Below are 17,305 nucleotides of genomic sequence, written 5' to 3'. Positions count from 1 at the left end.
CCCAGGCTCACCCCCGCCCCGGCCCCTGGTGATACGTCATGCCCTCTCTGCATCTTTGCACACGTTCTCCTTTGCTTAAAGCATCTCCTTCTTTGCCGCTCTATCTTTTTGCCCAGCTAATTTTTACTCATCCTTCAGGTCTGAACTAAAATACCACCTCCTCCAGGAAACCTCCCCTGGTCCCTAGTTTAGGCTAGTTTCCTCCCCTAACACTTCCTTTCAATAAAATGAGTTTTTATAATAATTACTAATATACTGATATGATATATAACTGTCTCAGTTTGATCCCCCCCACAGTTGCCATTTGCTTGTGGTATAACTCTGAGCCAATGTCATACATTCCCAGGCCTCGCTTCCTGGCCAGCCATCAACTTTCACCTGTCCCCAGGTGCAAGGACAATAATAATAACTAATGATGAGGACCATAACAGCAACCAATCTCAGAGCCAATGGATGGGTCAGATGAGCTAATACTTGAAGACACTTAGAACAGTGACTACACTGAATAGCACTGTCTAGGATGACAATGATGATACCCATTAGTATCTGTTAGATGACTGTTCCCTGTAGGCTGTAAGTTGTTTAAGGGCAGGAATCAAGTTTTCTTGCCCAGCTGAGCACCACTGCCCAACACGGAGCATGTGGCAGAGGGGAGCACTCACTAGCTAAGTGTGGACCCCGGGATCTGCAAACACTCAAGGTCCCCCTCCATCCTGGAGGCTCTGTCCACCCGCAGTCACCAGACCACGAGGCCAGTGTGTCCTCTCACCTCCTTGCCCTTTCCTCCCAGGATATGTCTGCGTGTGCCGCCCACAATTTTCCGGGAGGCACTGCGAACAAAGAAAGGAGAACTGCACCTCAACTCCCTGCCTGGAAGGTGGAACTTGCATCTCCTCCCCCGAGGGAGCCCCCTGTGTCTGCCCTCACCCCTACACAGGAGACAGGTAAGCACAGGAGAGGCCCCCAGCTGTGGGCTCCTCTCCCTGAGGTTGGCAGCACCGCTGCCCTCTGAGCCCTAAAGAGGCCAGTGGGCAGCCAGGGGCCGAGTAATCCAGCGACCTGGCCTTGAGGCCTTTTCCAGGGGTCAGGCCTTCTTCCTCCCACCACCTGCATCAGGAACACCTCACGAGGGGAGGCACTTGCTATTTAGACAGACCGCCCAAGCCCTCTGCTGAACCCAGTGGACTGGACTCGCCAGGCTGGGGTCCAGGAATCTACTTCATACCAGCTCCTCAGGCATTTCTGGTCTTTGCTGAAGTCTGAAAATGCTCAAGTTCTTATTCTCTTGCTCTGGCCCCTGACTTTCAGAAAGTGGCCTGGGGGCAATGATTCCCCTTGGGACAGGCTCCACTGTGGACTCATGCCCCACCACTAGCTACCTGTGCCTTGTGTAATGCTGCCCTGGGGTTGCCAGGGAAGGAGAGTCACCCACGATAAGCCTAGACACAAAGAGGCTTCTGGCAATTCACTGGTTTTATGAATTCCCAACTTGGAAACCTTTAAAAATCATGAGGGAGACTTATGAAAAATAAAAATTTCCTGGAACAATTAAATTGGGATCTCCAAGGAAGGAGGCCTGGGATTCTATTTATAACACACTCCCAAGGGACCCCCCACCCTGCTGTCAGTGTGTGTGTAAGAGATCCAGTGGTGTGGTCCACCCACCCATTTTAGAGGTGGGGAAACTGAGACCCAGAGAAGGAAAGGGCTTCTCCAAGATTCCCCCATATTTCTATCTTAAAGTCCTTTCTCTCAGCACCCGGTCAGGGAGCTAAGATCCCACATGCCACAGGGCAACTAAACTCATGGGCTGCAACTACTAAGCCTGAGTGCTTCAGAGCCCGCCTGCTACAACTAGAGAATCTGTGAACCGCAAAGAAAGCTCCTGCATGCAGCAACTAAGACTCAAGAAAGCCGAATAAATAATAAATAAAGAGGGGACATGGAAAGGCCTGTATAGTGACTGCATCCTCTACTTCTCTGTCCCTGCAGGTGTGAAATGGAGGCCAGGGGCTGCTCAGAAGGACACTGCCTCGTCACCCCCGAGATCACAAGGGGGGACTGGGGACAGCAGGAGATTCTGATCATCATAGTGGCCCTGCTGGTCATCGTCGTCATCTCCACGGTGCTTCTCTTCTACTGCCGCCGTTGCAAGTCGCACAAGCCCGTGGCCATGGAGGACCCAGATCTCCTGGCCAGGAGTGTGGGTGTTGACACCCAAGCCACACCTGCTATTGAGCTCAACCCTCTGAGCACCAGCTCCTGCAACAACCTGGACCAAATGGAGCCAGGCAAGACCTCAGCTCCAAATGAACTTGTCACTTTCGGACCTAGCTCTAAGCAACGGCCCATGGTCTGCAGCGTTCCTCCCAGACTCCCGCCAGCTGCGGTCTCTTCCCACCCTGACAACGAGGCCATCATTAAGAGGAGATGGTCAGGCGAGGAGATGGGTCAGTATAGCCACAGGCTGTTAGCCTCTGGGATCTATGGGACAGGGCAGTAGATGGAAACACTCCATTATCTGAGACATGAGGGTTTTCAGCCACCATCCAGTCCACGAAGGGATGTGGTCAAGGTCAGGGTGCACTAGTGGTCTGGACCAGACTCCAGGCCTCTGGACTCAAGAGTCTATGCCTCGTTCCACTGAACTGTGATGTACTCGTCTAAATTCCAAGTCACTCCCCAGGACTGACGTCCATGGCAGAAACCCACAGACCCTGGATGGGGGTGGGGAGGACCCATGGGGTTAAAAGGGAGCTTCTGTATATATTTACTTGGGTTTCCCTGATGGCTCAGCTGGTAAAGAATCCACCTGCAATGCAGGAGACCTGGGTTTGATCCCTGGGTTGGGAAGATTACCTAGAGAAGGGAAAAGCTACCCACTCCAGTATTCTGGCCTGGAGAATTCCATGGACTGTATAGTTCATGGGGTTGCAAAGAGTCGGAGACAACTGAGTGACTTTAACTCACTTACATGTATATTTACACTTTTCTGGAAAGGGAGAGAGAGAGGCAGTTGTCTAGTTAGCTAGCCACCCAGTCTAGAGGTACAGCAGCCTTGGGCCAGACCTGGCTCACCCTGAGGAGGGATCTTCACCCTCCTCTCATCTTCAGCTCAACAGGAGGTGAATCTGTAAAGTACTTTATGTTTCCAGGCTTACTTACTAATAGTTCAACAGTTATTGGCATTAACTGTCTGCCATTAGGCTAACTGGGACCCATAAAGACACAGTGACTTGTTGTAACTCTCCCAACTCTTCAGGGATAGAGGTAGGACCAAGGATGCCTGATCACCAAGCTTCCAAGCCATGTCTCATGTAATCATTCCCTGTGATAGACACCATCACATCTCCTAGTCCAAAAGACATGTTTGTTTCCTTCAATTAAGGAGACAAAACTCACCAGTAGGATTTTGATGGAGCTGCTGTCTCCAGGAATGGGCGTTGGCTGCATGGAGCCATTCAGATTCTTCCCTTATTCACTGACCCTTGAAGCAGTGGCACAGATTTGCAAAATGGGCTGGCTTTGAGTTAAACCTCTGGCTTTCAACTTGGCCCCACTGGATTCTAGATATTAATTTAAGCTGCCAGAGACAACACACACAGATGGGCCGCATACCCACTGACTCCTTGGCTCTTCTCTGCCACATGCTAAGTCATGTACATTAGCTCTAAGGCCAGCTGGAACCTTCACCAGGGAAACTCAGAGCTCACCCTATCATGTGTTCCCTTTCAGTGTACCCAGGCGGAGCCACGGTCTGGCCCCCAACTTACTCCAGGAAGGAACGCTGGGAGTACCCCCACTCCGAAGTCACCCCTGGCCCTCTGTCACCGTCGCCTCACTGCCACCAGAACCCAGCCGTGATGCCAGACCCCAGTGGCCTCTACGGGGGCTTCCCCTTCCCACTGGAGCTGGAAAACAAGCGAGCACCTCTCCCACCCCGTTACAGCAACCAGAACCTGGAAGATCTGATCCCCCCACGGCCCCCCAGTCCCCGGGAGCACCTGCTGGCTCCCTGTCTCAATGAGTACACAGCCATCAGCTACTACCACTCGCAGTTCCAGCAGGGAGGGGGAGGGCCCTGCCTGGCAGAAGGGGGCTACAAGGGGGTGAGCATGCGCCTCAGCCGGGCCGGGCCCTCTTACGCCGACTGTGAGGTAGGGGGTGGGCACCCCCTGGGCCGGGGCCAGCCCCAGGCACCCCCCAACTATGAGGGCTCTGACATGGTGGAGAGTGATTATGGGAGCTGTGAGGAGGTCATGTTCTAGCTATCCTCAGAGGGAGGCAGGCAGGAGGCTGAGGACCCGACACCTCCCCTCCAACTGGTGGGGAGTGAATTGAGCATGGCTGGGAAAGAGGGAGGGAAGCCCCCATACCCAGTCCAAGCTGCCAAATCTTGAAATGTGCTCTTGCAGACCCCAGCTGGTCCCTGAGAATGGAGGGAAGCTGAGGGTAGAGCTCCAGACACAGCACCAGGGCCGCCAGCAGAAAGGGGGTGCCCAGAGCCATTACCCTAGAAACCCAGGAAAAACTGACTCCTGGGATAGGCAAGAGGCGGTGGGGCCCCCTGATGGTCCCCAGGGATTCAGAGCCTGAACTAGTAGGCTGACCCTGACGGGCACCCTCTTAGACTTGCCCACAGCTGTGCTCTGCAGGCCATGGCAGGCCTGGGCCTCACAGGCAAGTGCCACACCTGCTGTAGAGACAAGGCCCAAGGTCACAAGCCCTGCGGGGCAACAGGGGCTCTCCAAGGGGCTGAGAGGTGAGCAGCAGATGAGCAGCTACCACATGCCACCTGTGCTCCCTGCCTGCCAGGCACCGGAGGTAAACTGATGAGCCTCGGTGACGAAGGTTCCCCAGGGGCATCACTTGGCTTCAGTCTCCTGGTGATCCCACTCCTTTAATCTAACTCCAAGCACCTTGTCCCTCCTTTTCTAAGTCATGTGACTTTCTACCAGCCAGGGCCTGCCAGGATCTGTGCAGCCCTGAACCATCTTTGTTAAAGAATTCAGACCTCATGAAACTCTGGGCTCTTCAGCCCAAGTTTCGCAAGCACTTTGGGCCAAAGGCAAGAAGGGCACGATTCTTCATTTTCGAAATAATTCTTAGGCACTTTTCAACCTTGCTGTCTGGATGAGCTGCCCCATAGGGACTCAATGTCCTCCCTAGACACAAGGAAGTCAACTCTTGCGCAGGGAAGGGTGGCAGCAGGGAGTCAGACACCAGGAGGGTCCTCTCCTGCCCCTCTGTCTCAGAGACCTGCCAATCCAAGTATTACCTGCAGTGACTCAACCCTATGCATGGAGGGTCAGTGTGGGCGCATGTCTGCACACATGGGCGTCCGTGTATAGTACGTGCGCACACGTGCAGAATGTATGTAGCCAGCAGTGAGAGGGACCAGAGCTTCTGGTGGCCTGGCCACTCCTTCCCCTGCCACTCTGGTCCACTGCTTCTTCATGTGTGTTGTTTAGGGAGACAAAAGAGAAAAGGAAGAGAAATGGTGACTCTTACCCACAAGGCTGATGCTTACAGCTAGAGGGAGCTGTGTGGGTGAAAGTGTGTCTGTGTGTGTGGTTCACGGTTGTGCGGGCGACTGTGAGCGTGAATGATGGGGTGCCTGGTTTCATTCCCCATCTGTTGTTTTTTTAACAATAAAATATCTTTTTTACTGTTATTTTCTTTGTCACCTCGGCTATTTGGGATTGGGTCAGGGGAAGGTCACAGGGGTCTGTCTACTGGCCATTCCAAGCTAAGGTTCATGGAGTCTAGGGTTGGAAGGGACCCCACAGGTCACTAAGCACCATGATTCCCTTGCAAAACAGCTAACCTGCAGATCCCTGAGTTCCACCCATACATACAAAATCAGAACCTCTTAGGGGTGGGGCTTAGGACACTGTTTGGAAAACCACCTCTAGTTCTGACACAGCGGGGCACAGTGAGTGGACAGGTCTGCTAAGGAGCGAGTAAATGAAAGGCCCAGGACAAGAGTTTAGGACTGCTGACCTCTGGCCAGCACCCTTGGCACCACATCGCAGTGGCTAGGCTGAGGGGGCTTAACATCACAGGTCTTGGGAGGCCAGTCCCCTGATGCCCAGAGTCACCTGTGGCCACAGCTCCATAGCTCACCTTGAGGCCCAGCTGGATGTGAATGTCGCCAGGCAACCTGGTCCGTGCAGGCCTTGCCGGTCCATCACTGAGACTGGAGGGTCTGGTCCCTGCTGTCCAGCTCCCAATGCAGGTAGGCAGAGAAGGCATGCGCGTGGGTGGTACCACAGCTGACAGAGGCTCGGGGGTCCACTGGGCTCCGTTCCAAACCAGCTCTGCCACACCATAACGTGGCCTCAGACAGGTATGACCGGGCCTCTCACTGGTCAGTAAAATGAAGAGTAAATAATACCCCTATTCTGAGAGAGAAGTTCAAAGAGCTGATAGCAGCATAAACAATAAACGGTGACCTTTATGCTAGGGAACAATGCCAGGTATAGTATGCAGGTAGGATCAGCTTATCAGCTCGGTGCAGGAAACCACAAAGAATCTAGTCCAGCGGCGCCAAGTTCTGTTGCTTTTTGATTTTACTTTGATGATTTTGATCCTGATAAAATGACACCTGTTCTGTTGTTTACTTAATATTTTTCTTTTAGTGTATTTAGATTTTTAAAAATATTTTTATTCACCTTAGAAGGATAGGGCTTCCCTTGAGGTTCAGCTGGTAAAGAATCTGCCTGTAGTGTGGGAGACCTGGGTTCGATCCCTGGGTTGGGAAGATCCCCTGGAGAAGGGAAAGGCTACCCACTCCAATATTCTGGCCTGGAGAATTCCATGGACTGCATAAGCATTGGACATGACTGAGGGGCTTTCATTTTCACTTTCGGACTTCCCTTGTGACTCAGCCGGGAAGAAGTCTGCCTGCAATTCAGGCAACCTGGGTTCAATCCCTAGGGTAGGAAGATCCCCGTGGAGAAGGAAATGGCAATCCACTCCAGTATTCTTGCCTGGAAAATCCCATGGACAGAGGAGTCTGGCAGGCTACAGTTCATGGGGTCTCAAAGAGTGGGACACAACTGAGCGATTTCACTTCTCACTCTCTAAAAGGATAATATCCATAGACGAAAAGAAGTGAAAGTTACTAATTTTTCTAGTGCCACATGAAAACACATAAACATTCCGGTTTTCAAAATGACTGTCCAGGGTCCCCTAAATCACCTCTGTCTGGGAAACAGATCCAGTTCATCATCATTCCCAATGCTCCTCACCCTGAGGCCTGCAGAGGAGAAGGGGTGGATCTGAAGTCCCACAGGTAGCACTTCACAGTAGTGAGACCATTTTCAGGTCTGATCCCACACTGGGGGGTCTCCCTAGAAAATTCCTTGCTCTTCTCATACAGAGCCTTTCTCTACCCAGCCCTCCTCTACCCTACCTCTCTCCCCACCAGGTCCCTCCTTCCCTTTGTCTCCTGCACCTGCACATTCGCAGATCAGCCACTAGAGGGCTCTCTGGGATCAAGATACAGAGCTGTGGCAGCCCCAAACGTGTCTCGGGGAAATCCTCAAGCCACTGGGGTTCTGACTCAAAACGTCGTGAGTCTGACACAGCGTGACAGTGGCATAGAAAGGCAGAGACCCAGGCAAGACCCACCTGACTTGACCCAGGTGAAAACACAGTTCACCACAATCATCCTCACCATCACCTCTTACTGGCACTTGCTATATGACAGGTGTTGTACAAACGCTTGGCATGTCTTATCTCATTTAATCCTCATCAAGCTCATGGTGTGGTGAGCTTTATTTTATTGGGCTCCAAAATCACTGTGGATGGTGACTACAGCCATGAAATTAAAAGACGCTTGCTCCTTGGAAGAAAAGCTACTGACAAACCTAGACAGTGTATTAAAAAGCAGAATCACTTTGCTGACAAAGTTCTGTCCAGTTAAAGCTATAATTTTTCCTGTAGTCATGTACAGATGTGAAATGGGATCATAAAGAAGGCTGAGCGCTGAAGAATTGATGCTTTCAAACTGTGGTGCTGGAGAAGATTCTTGAGAGTCTCTTAGACTGCAAGATCAGATCAGTCAATCCTAAAGGAAATCAACCCTGAATACTCACTGGAAGGACTGATGCTGAAGCTGAAGCTTCAATACTCTGGCCACCTGATACGAAGAGCCAACTCATTGGTAAAGACCCTGAAGCTGGGAAAGATTGAAGACAGGAGGAGAAGGGGACGACAGAGGATGAGATGGTTGGATAGCATCATCAACTCAATGGACATGAGTTTGAGCAAACTCCGGGAGATGGTGAAGGACAGGGAAGCCTGGCGTGCTGCAGTCCATGGGGTCGCAGAGTTGGACTGAACAATAACAAAGCTTATGGTGTGAATACTGTCATGTCTGTTTTATAGATGGAGGAAAAGCAGCACACAGAAATTGAGTGGCTTGGGACTTCCCTGGTGGTCCAGTGGCTAAGACTTCACACCCCTCAATGCAGGGGACCGGGGTTCTATCCAGGGAACTAGTTCTCGAGGGCTGCAAGCAAGGCTTTGCATGCTGCAACTAAATATCCTGAGTGCTGAAACTAAGGCCTGGTGCAGCCAAATAAATAAATAAATATTTTTTTTAAAAGTAAAGACAAACGAGTACTTAACAATATTTATATTTAAAAAAATAACAAGAAGTTAAGTGGCTTGTAACTTATGGTAGTGACTTCAAGTGGAGTCTCCCCGTTCATGAGTGCTAGGGCCCGCATTCAATCCAGGGATGCCTGACTCCAGAACTATACCTTACATTTGAGTTTTTGAAACTAATCATAAATATGGGACATCAGAAGATTAAGGAACAGGAGCAACTGGGACTGAGAGGGCTTGGTCCAATGATCCAACTAAGTTCAGAGACCAAGAATGTCACTATAATTCTAGGTGGTATTAACAGCTGGAATGTCTGGGTTTGGGGAAGTAGAGTCTGCTCAATGCCCCAGGGTTCAACTTAGGCCACCCTGGTAATCTTGTATCCAACTCCGAGGCTGGGCCTTGAGAGTTACACAGCAATCTTGGGCACTGCTAGAGGAGGGCAGCCAGGAAGGGGCTGGGGAGGACTCAGAACCACATTCCAGGAGGAAGGGCAGCTGGAATCCACCAGGACCCATGGCAAGGGAATTGTGAGACTGCTCCTTGCATGGGCAGGCTGCACTGCCGCACCATCACATGGCATTTTTCAAGGCCTCACGGAGAAGCATCTTCCAGGAATAAGAGCAGTGCTTTGGAGGGACACACGTGACATCTTGGGGGAAGAGCAGCAAAAAGTGAGTGTCTGGGGGTAAAGATGGGCAGACAGAGCCAGACTACCCTTTTGTGGACTGAAGACTAGAGATTATTGGTGGGGGGATTGGTTTCAGTTTCACCTACCACTCACCAGTTCTTAACATGCCACAGACCCGTACGTACAACAGGGGCAGGGGATCCCTGTTTTAGAGAGCAGCAGCCATCACAACTGGGTATTAAAGTTGAGCTTCAGGTTCAGCACAGGGAGAAGGAGCGGCTGGGCTAAGAGAACAGCACAAAGGGAAGGCCGGAAGGTTTAAAGTATTTCGGCACTGAGGGGAGTTCTGATGGGTGGGGCGCAGGGTGGGGAGAACAGCCTGGGGTGGGAACGTGGGAGGAGTTAGGTGTGCAGACGGGGGTCTGGAGACATACCGTGTCCACCGAGGGATGCGAGGGGAGGAGTGACAGAATCAGGTGGCAAGGCAGTGGATCCAAGGGCCAAAGACATGAGGTCTAGAGTCAGACAGACCTGGCTTCATCATTTAGAAAACGTGAGATCTTAGGGACTTCCCCAGTGGTCCAGTGGTTAGGACTCCACGCTCTCGCTGCAGGGGCATGGGTTTGATCCCTGGTCGGGGAACTAAGATCCTCCATACCGTGTGGTGTGGCCAAAAATGATAATAATTCTGGATTTTTCAAATCTCCTGCAACTGTATTATCATACTTGCATAATTTAAAAAATTAAAATAATAATAGAAAATGTGTTATCTTGGGCGTCATTTAACCTGTTATGCTTTAGTTTGAAAAGCAGAGATATTAGCAGCACCTTACCTCTCTGGGTCTGAGGACAGAATATAGGTAAAGTGCTTAGCATGGTTGGCACAGTAAATGCTTAGAAGATGTCAGATATGTTATCATTGCTACTAAAAAGGCAGATCCTATTGTAGTATCCATGCTCACACATCTTTGTTTCACAGCCAAGACACAAGGACATCTCCCCAGTTAGGGGTAGGTAGTGACTAGTGAGGTCATTCAGTCGTGTCCGACTCTTTGCGACCCCATGGACTGTAGCCTACCAGGCTCCTCTGTCCATGGGATTTTCCAGGCAATAGTACTGGAGTGGATTGCCATTTCCTTCTCCAGAGGGGTAGGTAGAGGCTAAGTATATTAAAGCAGCAGTTCTTGAGAGGGTGGTGATTTCCAAACAACCCCTCACAATCAACACACACACACACAAACAACACACAGAGAAGTCTGACCATGTCTGGAGGCACTTTGGGTTGTTATGACTGGCAGGATGCAGGTGGCATCCAGTGAGTAGACCAGAGACATTGATAAAAATCCTACAGTGCACAAGACGGTCTCAACAGCAAAGAATAATCCAGCCCCAAATATACATGGTATCAAGGTTGAGAAGCTCTGTCTTAAGGAAATATATGCAGTCTTTAAGTAGCACATAGCAGCTGGGAACTGGCAAAAGCCCACTTATGCCAAAAATTGTAGTTACAGCACATGGTTTTGCTCCTTTATAAAAAGGCACCATTCTGGATTCTACATTTGTCAGAGTAAAAGTCAATATCAGGGTGAGTAAAAAGCAATCCAAATATATATACACACATGTATACATATGTGCGTATATGTATGCACACGTGTGTATACATATATGTATGTACACATGTATGTGTGTATACATATACATACCTGAAATAATATACCATATACCATGACCAAGTGGGATTTATTCCAGGTAAGCTAGGTTGGTTAACTATTCAAAGATGATCCATTTTAATATATCATATCAACAGGCAAAAAAGAAAAATGTTAATGTCATAGCAATTGATGCAGAAAAGGCATTCAACAAAATTAAGCCATTCATGATTTCAAGAAAACCTCTCAGTACAGGGATACAGGGGAACTTCTATAAAATCCTGTAGTTGGTATCATATGTAAAGGTGAAACACTGAAAGCTTTCCCTGTAAGATCAAGGTTAGAATGTTCACTGGGACCACTCTTTTCTAATATAGGGGCTTTTCAAGTGGCACTACTAGTAAAGAACCCTCCTGTCAATACAGGAGATGTGGGTTTGATCCCTGGGTTGGAAAGATCTCCTGGAAGAGGGCATGCCAACCTACTCCAGTGTTCTTGCCTGGAGGATTCCCATAGACAGAGGAGCCTGGCAGGCTACAGTCCATGGGGTCAGAAAGAGTCAGACACAACTGAAGTGACTTAGCACACATGCACTGAAAGTTCTGGCCAGTGCAGTAAGACAAAAATAAAATAAAATAAAATAAAAGTATACAGATCGGAAAAGAAGTATAACTAACTACTATTTGCAGACAACATGAACATCTGCATAGAAAATCTCAAGAATCCTACCAAAAACTCATAGAACTACAAAGTAAGTGCAGAAACATCACAAGACATCAATAATACTCATAAATTATTTTCATTTTTATATAATACAGATGTATATGTGGAAACTGAAATAAAAAAACACAGTACCACTTACCACTGCTTCAAAGAAAATTAAATACTTAGGTAAAATCTAACAAAACATTGACAAGATCTGATAAATGGCTAAAATAGAAAATAACACCACCACCAAATGCTGGCAAAGATGCAAAAAGAAAAACCCCAAAAAACTAGATCATTCATATACTGCTGATGGAAAGGTAACATGGTACAGTCACTCTATAAACTGGTTTGGAAGATTCTTTTAAAACTAAAAACAAGCTTTCCATATAATCCAGCAATGCACTCCTGACATACATCCCAGAGAAACAAAAACTTTCTTTCACAAAGAAACTTATACATAGATATTCACAGTAGCTTTATTTGTAGGAGCCAGACCTGGAAACTATGCAAATTTCAATAGGTAAATTGATAGACAAATCTGGTATGTCCATACCACGGAATACTACTCAACAATGAAGAGGGACGACCGATTCATACATGCATCAACTTGAATGATCCTCAAGGAAATTACATTGAGTGAAAGAAGTCAAACTCACAAGGATACATAGAATATAATTACATTTATAGAACATTCTTGAAATAACATAATGACAGAGATGACCAACAAATAGATTAGTCATTGCCAGGGGATAGCAGATGTTGGTAAGGTTCCAGATGTGGATGTGTCTATGAAGGTATCAGGAGAGTGTATGCTCCTCTGTTCTGTCTCATCACAACAAAGATTTGGAGTGACGGACATTAAAGCCCTCAGAACGTCACAGCTTTCGGGTCTTGGACAGTGTTATAGCTCTCAGACAAATCAGTGTTACAGCTCCGTAACATACAGCTCTATTTTACTTAGAAAATAGCAGGAGAATCCATCCTCGAGGCGTGAGGGCATGCGGACCCAAAGAAGCGAAGAGAAGAGAGCGGGGAAGCGCGCCAGTGTGCGGGAGAGAGAGAGAGCCCTCTGGCTCTCTTTTTACGTGTTCTCTCCTCCCCCGGGCCTGCCCTGTGTAAACTGGGCTAGCCAGGAGTGCTGCTGGTTCTAGCTGAGGTCCTCACTCTGGTCCTTGGACCCTCCTTGGACCTTCCTTTGTTCTATTTTCCCGGGCTTTTCCCTTCCTTGTCTTCTAGCCACCGCCGTTTTGGACTCCTGTTTCCTATTCTAACTACCTAACAGAAGGGCAGCATGAAGGGGTCTTGTGGTAAAGGTACCGTTAAGCACTGTGACCGTGGTGGAAAAAGCCACATGTAACTAAAATTGTTTAGCCACACACACGGACACATACACAAGCATGCACACACACACAAATGAATGTGTTACAAATGGAGACACAAGAATGAGCTCCATGGATTGTGTCAATGTCAACTTCCTGGTTGGGATAATGTACTATTGAGGGAGGAAACAGAACAGGCTCTATCTTGAAAGCAGGACTCCATATTGGGCCAGACTGTGGACTTTGAGGTATATGCCCAGTATCTATGGAAACAACATACCAACTGGAAAACCAGGCCCCTGGAAGGAAGAGCCCCAGGGCTCTCCATTGCCTAAAAGAATACCCTAATTATCTGTGTGACCGAATAGAATCATACATTCTATTATGCTTATTAGGGAATGACCACAAGCCTATTGATAATTGTCCACCGTTAACTACCTAAGTTTAAGGCATATGAGTCACGGGTTGACTTTGATTGTATCTTTCTTTTTCCTTTGTTCAGACTAGTTTCAGAGAATTTGGGGAGGTGGGTTTGGGCACGTATGCTTAGGGTATATAAAGTTTTCACAAAAACTGGTCAGGGTCCTTGGCTAAGAGGAGACTGCCTTCGGCCTGCCGGTGTAATTAACTGCACTCCACTATCTACACTGTCCTTCTGAGTGAGTTTGTTTCCCAGAATGCGTGGCTACAACACTATAGTTATGCAAGCTGTCAACATGGGAGAGATTGGGTGAAGGGTGCACTGGATTCCCCTATATATCTCTTTGTACCTTTCTGTGAACTTATAATCACTTCAAAATAAAGAGTTTAATCTTTAAATTTAAAGACCAAATTTCTAAAGATATTTTTTAAATTTACTTTTTTTTATTTGACTGTGCTGAGCCTTAGTTATGGCATGCAAATGCTTAGCTGCAGCATGTGGGATCTAGTTCCCTGACCAGGGATCAAATCTGGGCCCCCTGCATTGGGAGCTCGAAGTCTTAGCCACTGGACCACTAGAGAAGTCCCTAAAGACCAAATTTTAAAAGAAGAAAATTATTTGAATAAATACTCCATTGACTATGCCAAAGCCTTTGACTGTGTGGATCACAATAAACTGTGGAAAATTCTGAAAGAGATGGGAATACCAACCAGACCACCTGACCTGCCTCTTGAGAAATGTATATGCAGGTCAGGAAGCAACAGTTAGAACTGGACATGGAACAACAGACTGATTCCAAATAGGAAAAGGAGTACATCAAGGCTGTATATTGTCACCCTGCTAATTTAACTTCTATGCAGAGTACATCATGAGAAACGCTGGGCTGGAAGAAGCACAAGCTAGAATCAAGATTGCTGGGAGAAATATCAATCACCTCAGATATGCAGATGACACCACCCTTATGGCAGAAAGTGAAGAGGAGCTAAAAAGCCTCTTGATGAAAGTGAAAGGGGAGAGTGAAAAAATTGGCTTAAAGCTCAACATTCAGAAAACGAAGATCATGGCATCTGGTCTCATCACTTCATGGGAAATAGATGGGGAAACAGTGGAAACAGTGTCAGACTTTATTTCTAGGGGCTCCAAAATCACTGCAGATGGTGACTGCAGCCATGAAATTAAAAGACACTTACTCCTTGGAAGAAAAGTTATGAGCAACCTAGACAGCATATTGAAAAGCAGAGACGTTACTTTGCCAACAAAGGTCTGTCTAGTCAAGGCTATGGTTTTTCCAGTGGTCATGTATGGATGTGAGAGTTGGACTGTGAAGAAGGATGAGCGCTGAAGAATTGATGCTTTTGAACTGTGGTGTTGGAGAAGACTTTTGAGAGTCCCTTCACTGCAAGGAGATCAACCCTGGGATTTCTTTGGAGGGAATGATGCTGAAGCTGAAACTCCAGTACTTTGGCCACCTCATGCGAAGAGTTGACTCATTTGAAAAGACTCTGATGCTGGGAGGGATTGGGGGCAGGAGAAGAAGTGGACGACAGAGGATGAGATGGCTGGATGGCATCACTGACTCGATGGAGGTGAGTCTGTGTGAACTCCGGGAGAAGGTGATGGACAGGGAGGCCTGGCATGCTGTGATTCATGGGGTCGCAAAGAGTCGGACACGACTGAGCGACTGAACTGAACTGAACTGAAAGAAGATAGATCAGGGAACTAAGGAACCAGGGAACCAAGAAAAGAAGGAAAATGGTCAACTCGATGAAGAGGAAGGTGAAGGAGGAGAAGAGGAGATGATGAAGATGCTGGTTACGTCGAGTAATGAAACCAAGAAACAGAAAGCAGTTTTGTGACTGCTGCTAGGGAATGAACTACTAATGTACATTACAACATGGATGGATTTTGACAGCGTTATATAAAATGAAAGAAGCCAGAAAGGTCATGTATTGTTGTGGTTCCATTTATATAAAGTATCCAGAATAGGAAAGTCCCATAGAGACAGAAAGCAGATTAGTAGTTGCCAGGGGTAGGAGGAAAGAGTGTTTTAATCACATTTTCTATTCTGTGCACTTTATGATGATTTGACTTCTTGGGGTCTTTGTGGACCCAGAGAGGGATTGCCCCTCCCAGAGTCAGCTAATTTCTGGAGACAGCAAACAGCCTGCCTGAGGACATCCCTTTGATATGCAAATCAACCAATCCAGAGTGCAATTCCCAACCCAACTCATCTTATCAGTATGGATCACAGTCCCCACCTTAAATCACTCCAGGAGTTATGGACATCTAGAGACCACCTTTACAGCCCAGGCTGCTCCAAGTGTGTACCTATCTAACCTCAGATTTGCTCGGCTTGCTAACCCTAACCTGCCTTGCCTTTCCCACAAAAATCGCCCTAAAGGCTTCTACCCATGCTTCTGTTTCTCTTCTTCTGCCTCCTGATCACCCATGGCACTTTTCTGTGTGGCTCTGCCTCCTATTTCTATGGATCTGTGAGTATAAAAACTTCATCCTGAAACTTTCCTGGTGGCCCAGTGGTTAAGACTCTGCACTTCCAATGCAGGGGGCGCAGGTTTGATCCGTGGTCAGGGAACTAAAGTCCCACATGCCATGCAGCCCAAAAATAAACAAACAAAATTTAAAAACCATCTTTCATGACAGTTCTATCTGTTTCTGTGTACCTTACCATATCTAAGCAAAACAAATCCCATGTACATTTTAATTTTCTAAATTTATTTAGTTGGAGGCTAATCACTTTACAATATTGTGATGGTTTTTGCCATACATTGACATGAATCAGCCACGGGTGCACATGTCCCCCATCCTGAACGCACCTCCCGCCTCCCTCCCCATGCCATCCCTCAGGGAGTGCACTGGCCCTGAGTGCCCTGTCTCACGCATCGAACCTGGACTGGCGATCTGTTTCACACACGGTAATATACACGTTTCAATGCTGTTCTCTCAAATCATCCCACCCTCGCCTTCTCCCATAGAGTCCAAAAGTGTGTTATCTCTGGGTCTCTTTTGCTGTCTCACGTATAGGGTCATCGTTACTATCTTTCTAAATTCCACATATATGCATTAACATACTGTATTGGTGTTTTCCTGACTTACTTCACTCTGTATAATAGGCTCCAGTTTCATCCACTTCATTAGAACTGATTCAAATGCATTCTTTTTATTAGCTGAGTAATACTCCATTGTGTATATGTACCAAGCTTTATTATCCATTTGTCTGCTGATGGACATCTAGGTTGCTTCCATGTCCTGGCTATTGTAAACAGTGCTGCAATGAACATTGGGGTACATGTGTCTCTTTCAATTCTGGTTTCCTCAGTGTGTATGCCCAGCAGTGGGATTGGCGGGCGGTATTACAGTTCTATTTCCAGTTTTTTAAGGAATCTCCACACTGTTATCCATAGTGGCTGTGCTAATTTGCATTCCCACCAACAGTGTAAGAGGGTTCCCCTTTCTCTGCACCCTCTCCAGCATTTATTGTTTGTAGACTTTTTGATGGTAGCCATTCTGACCCATGTATGTTTTAAAACGGCATGCAGGGATGGGATAGAAGGTGTTTAAAGCGTATATGGTTGCCATTTGAGGTGATAAAAATATTCTGGAATTAGGTACTGGTAATAGCTGCACAACACTGTGAATGTGCTAATTGTCTCTAATGGTAAATTTTATTCTGTATTTCTGCATTTTGCATTTCCACACAGACAATCATGTTGTTTATGAATAAAAAGTTTTAATTAAAAAAAAAAAAAGACCAATAGCAAAAAGACCCAGAAAAAGATGCACAACATCAGTAGTGGTTAGGCAAATGCAAATTAAAATCACAATGAACTACCACTACAAGCCCATTAAGATGGGTAAAACTGAAAAAAACCGCAATATGAAGTATTGGGAGGAATGCGGAGCAAATGGAACTTCCAAAAATTGTTGGTAAGAATCCAAAATG

The 17,305-nt window shown here is 47.3% G+C and overlaps 1 protein-coding gene across 1 annotated transcript in view; it reads left to right on the top strand.

Moving 5' to 3' along the window:
• The window catches only part of FAT2 (FAT atypical cadherin 2), a 62,997-nt gene extending 57,323 nt beyond the window's left edge, over positions 1–5,674 (top strand). The window contains exons 21-23 of the mRNA XM_069589975.1: positions 791–944; positions 1,993–2,450; positions 3,736–5,674. Of these exons, the coding sequence (XP_069446076.1) occupies positions 791–944; positions 1,993–2,450; positions 3,736–4,268 (1,145 nt within the window). The 3' untranslated portion in view covers positions 4,269–5,674. The remainder of the gene's footprint in view (positions 1–790; positions 945–1,992; positions 2,451–3,735) is intronic.
• The last annotated feature ends 11,631 nt before the right edge of the window (positions 5,675–17,305 follow it).

Source organism: Ovis canadensis, chromosome 5 (genome assembly GCF_042477335.2).
Source record: "Ovis canadensis isolate MfBH-ARS-UI-01 breed Bighorn chromosome 5, ARS-UI_OviCan_v2, whole genome shotgun sequence".
Classification (NCBI taxonomy): Eukaryota; Metazoa; Chordata; class Mammalia; order Artiodactyla; family Bovidae; genus Ovis; species Ovis canadensis.
This window is presented reverse-complemented; position numbering and strand designations above follow the sequence as displayed.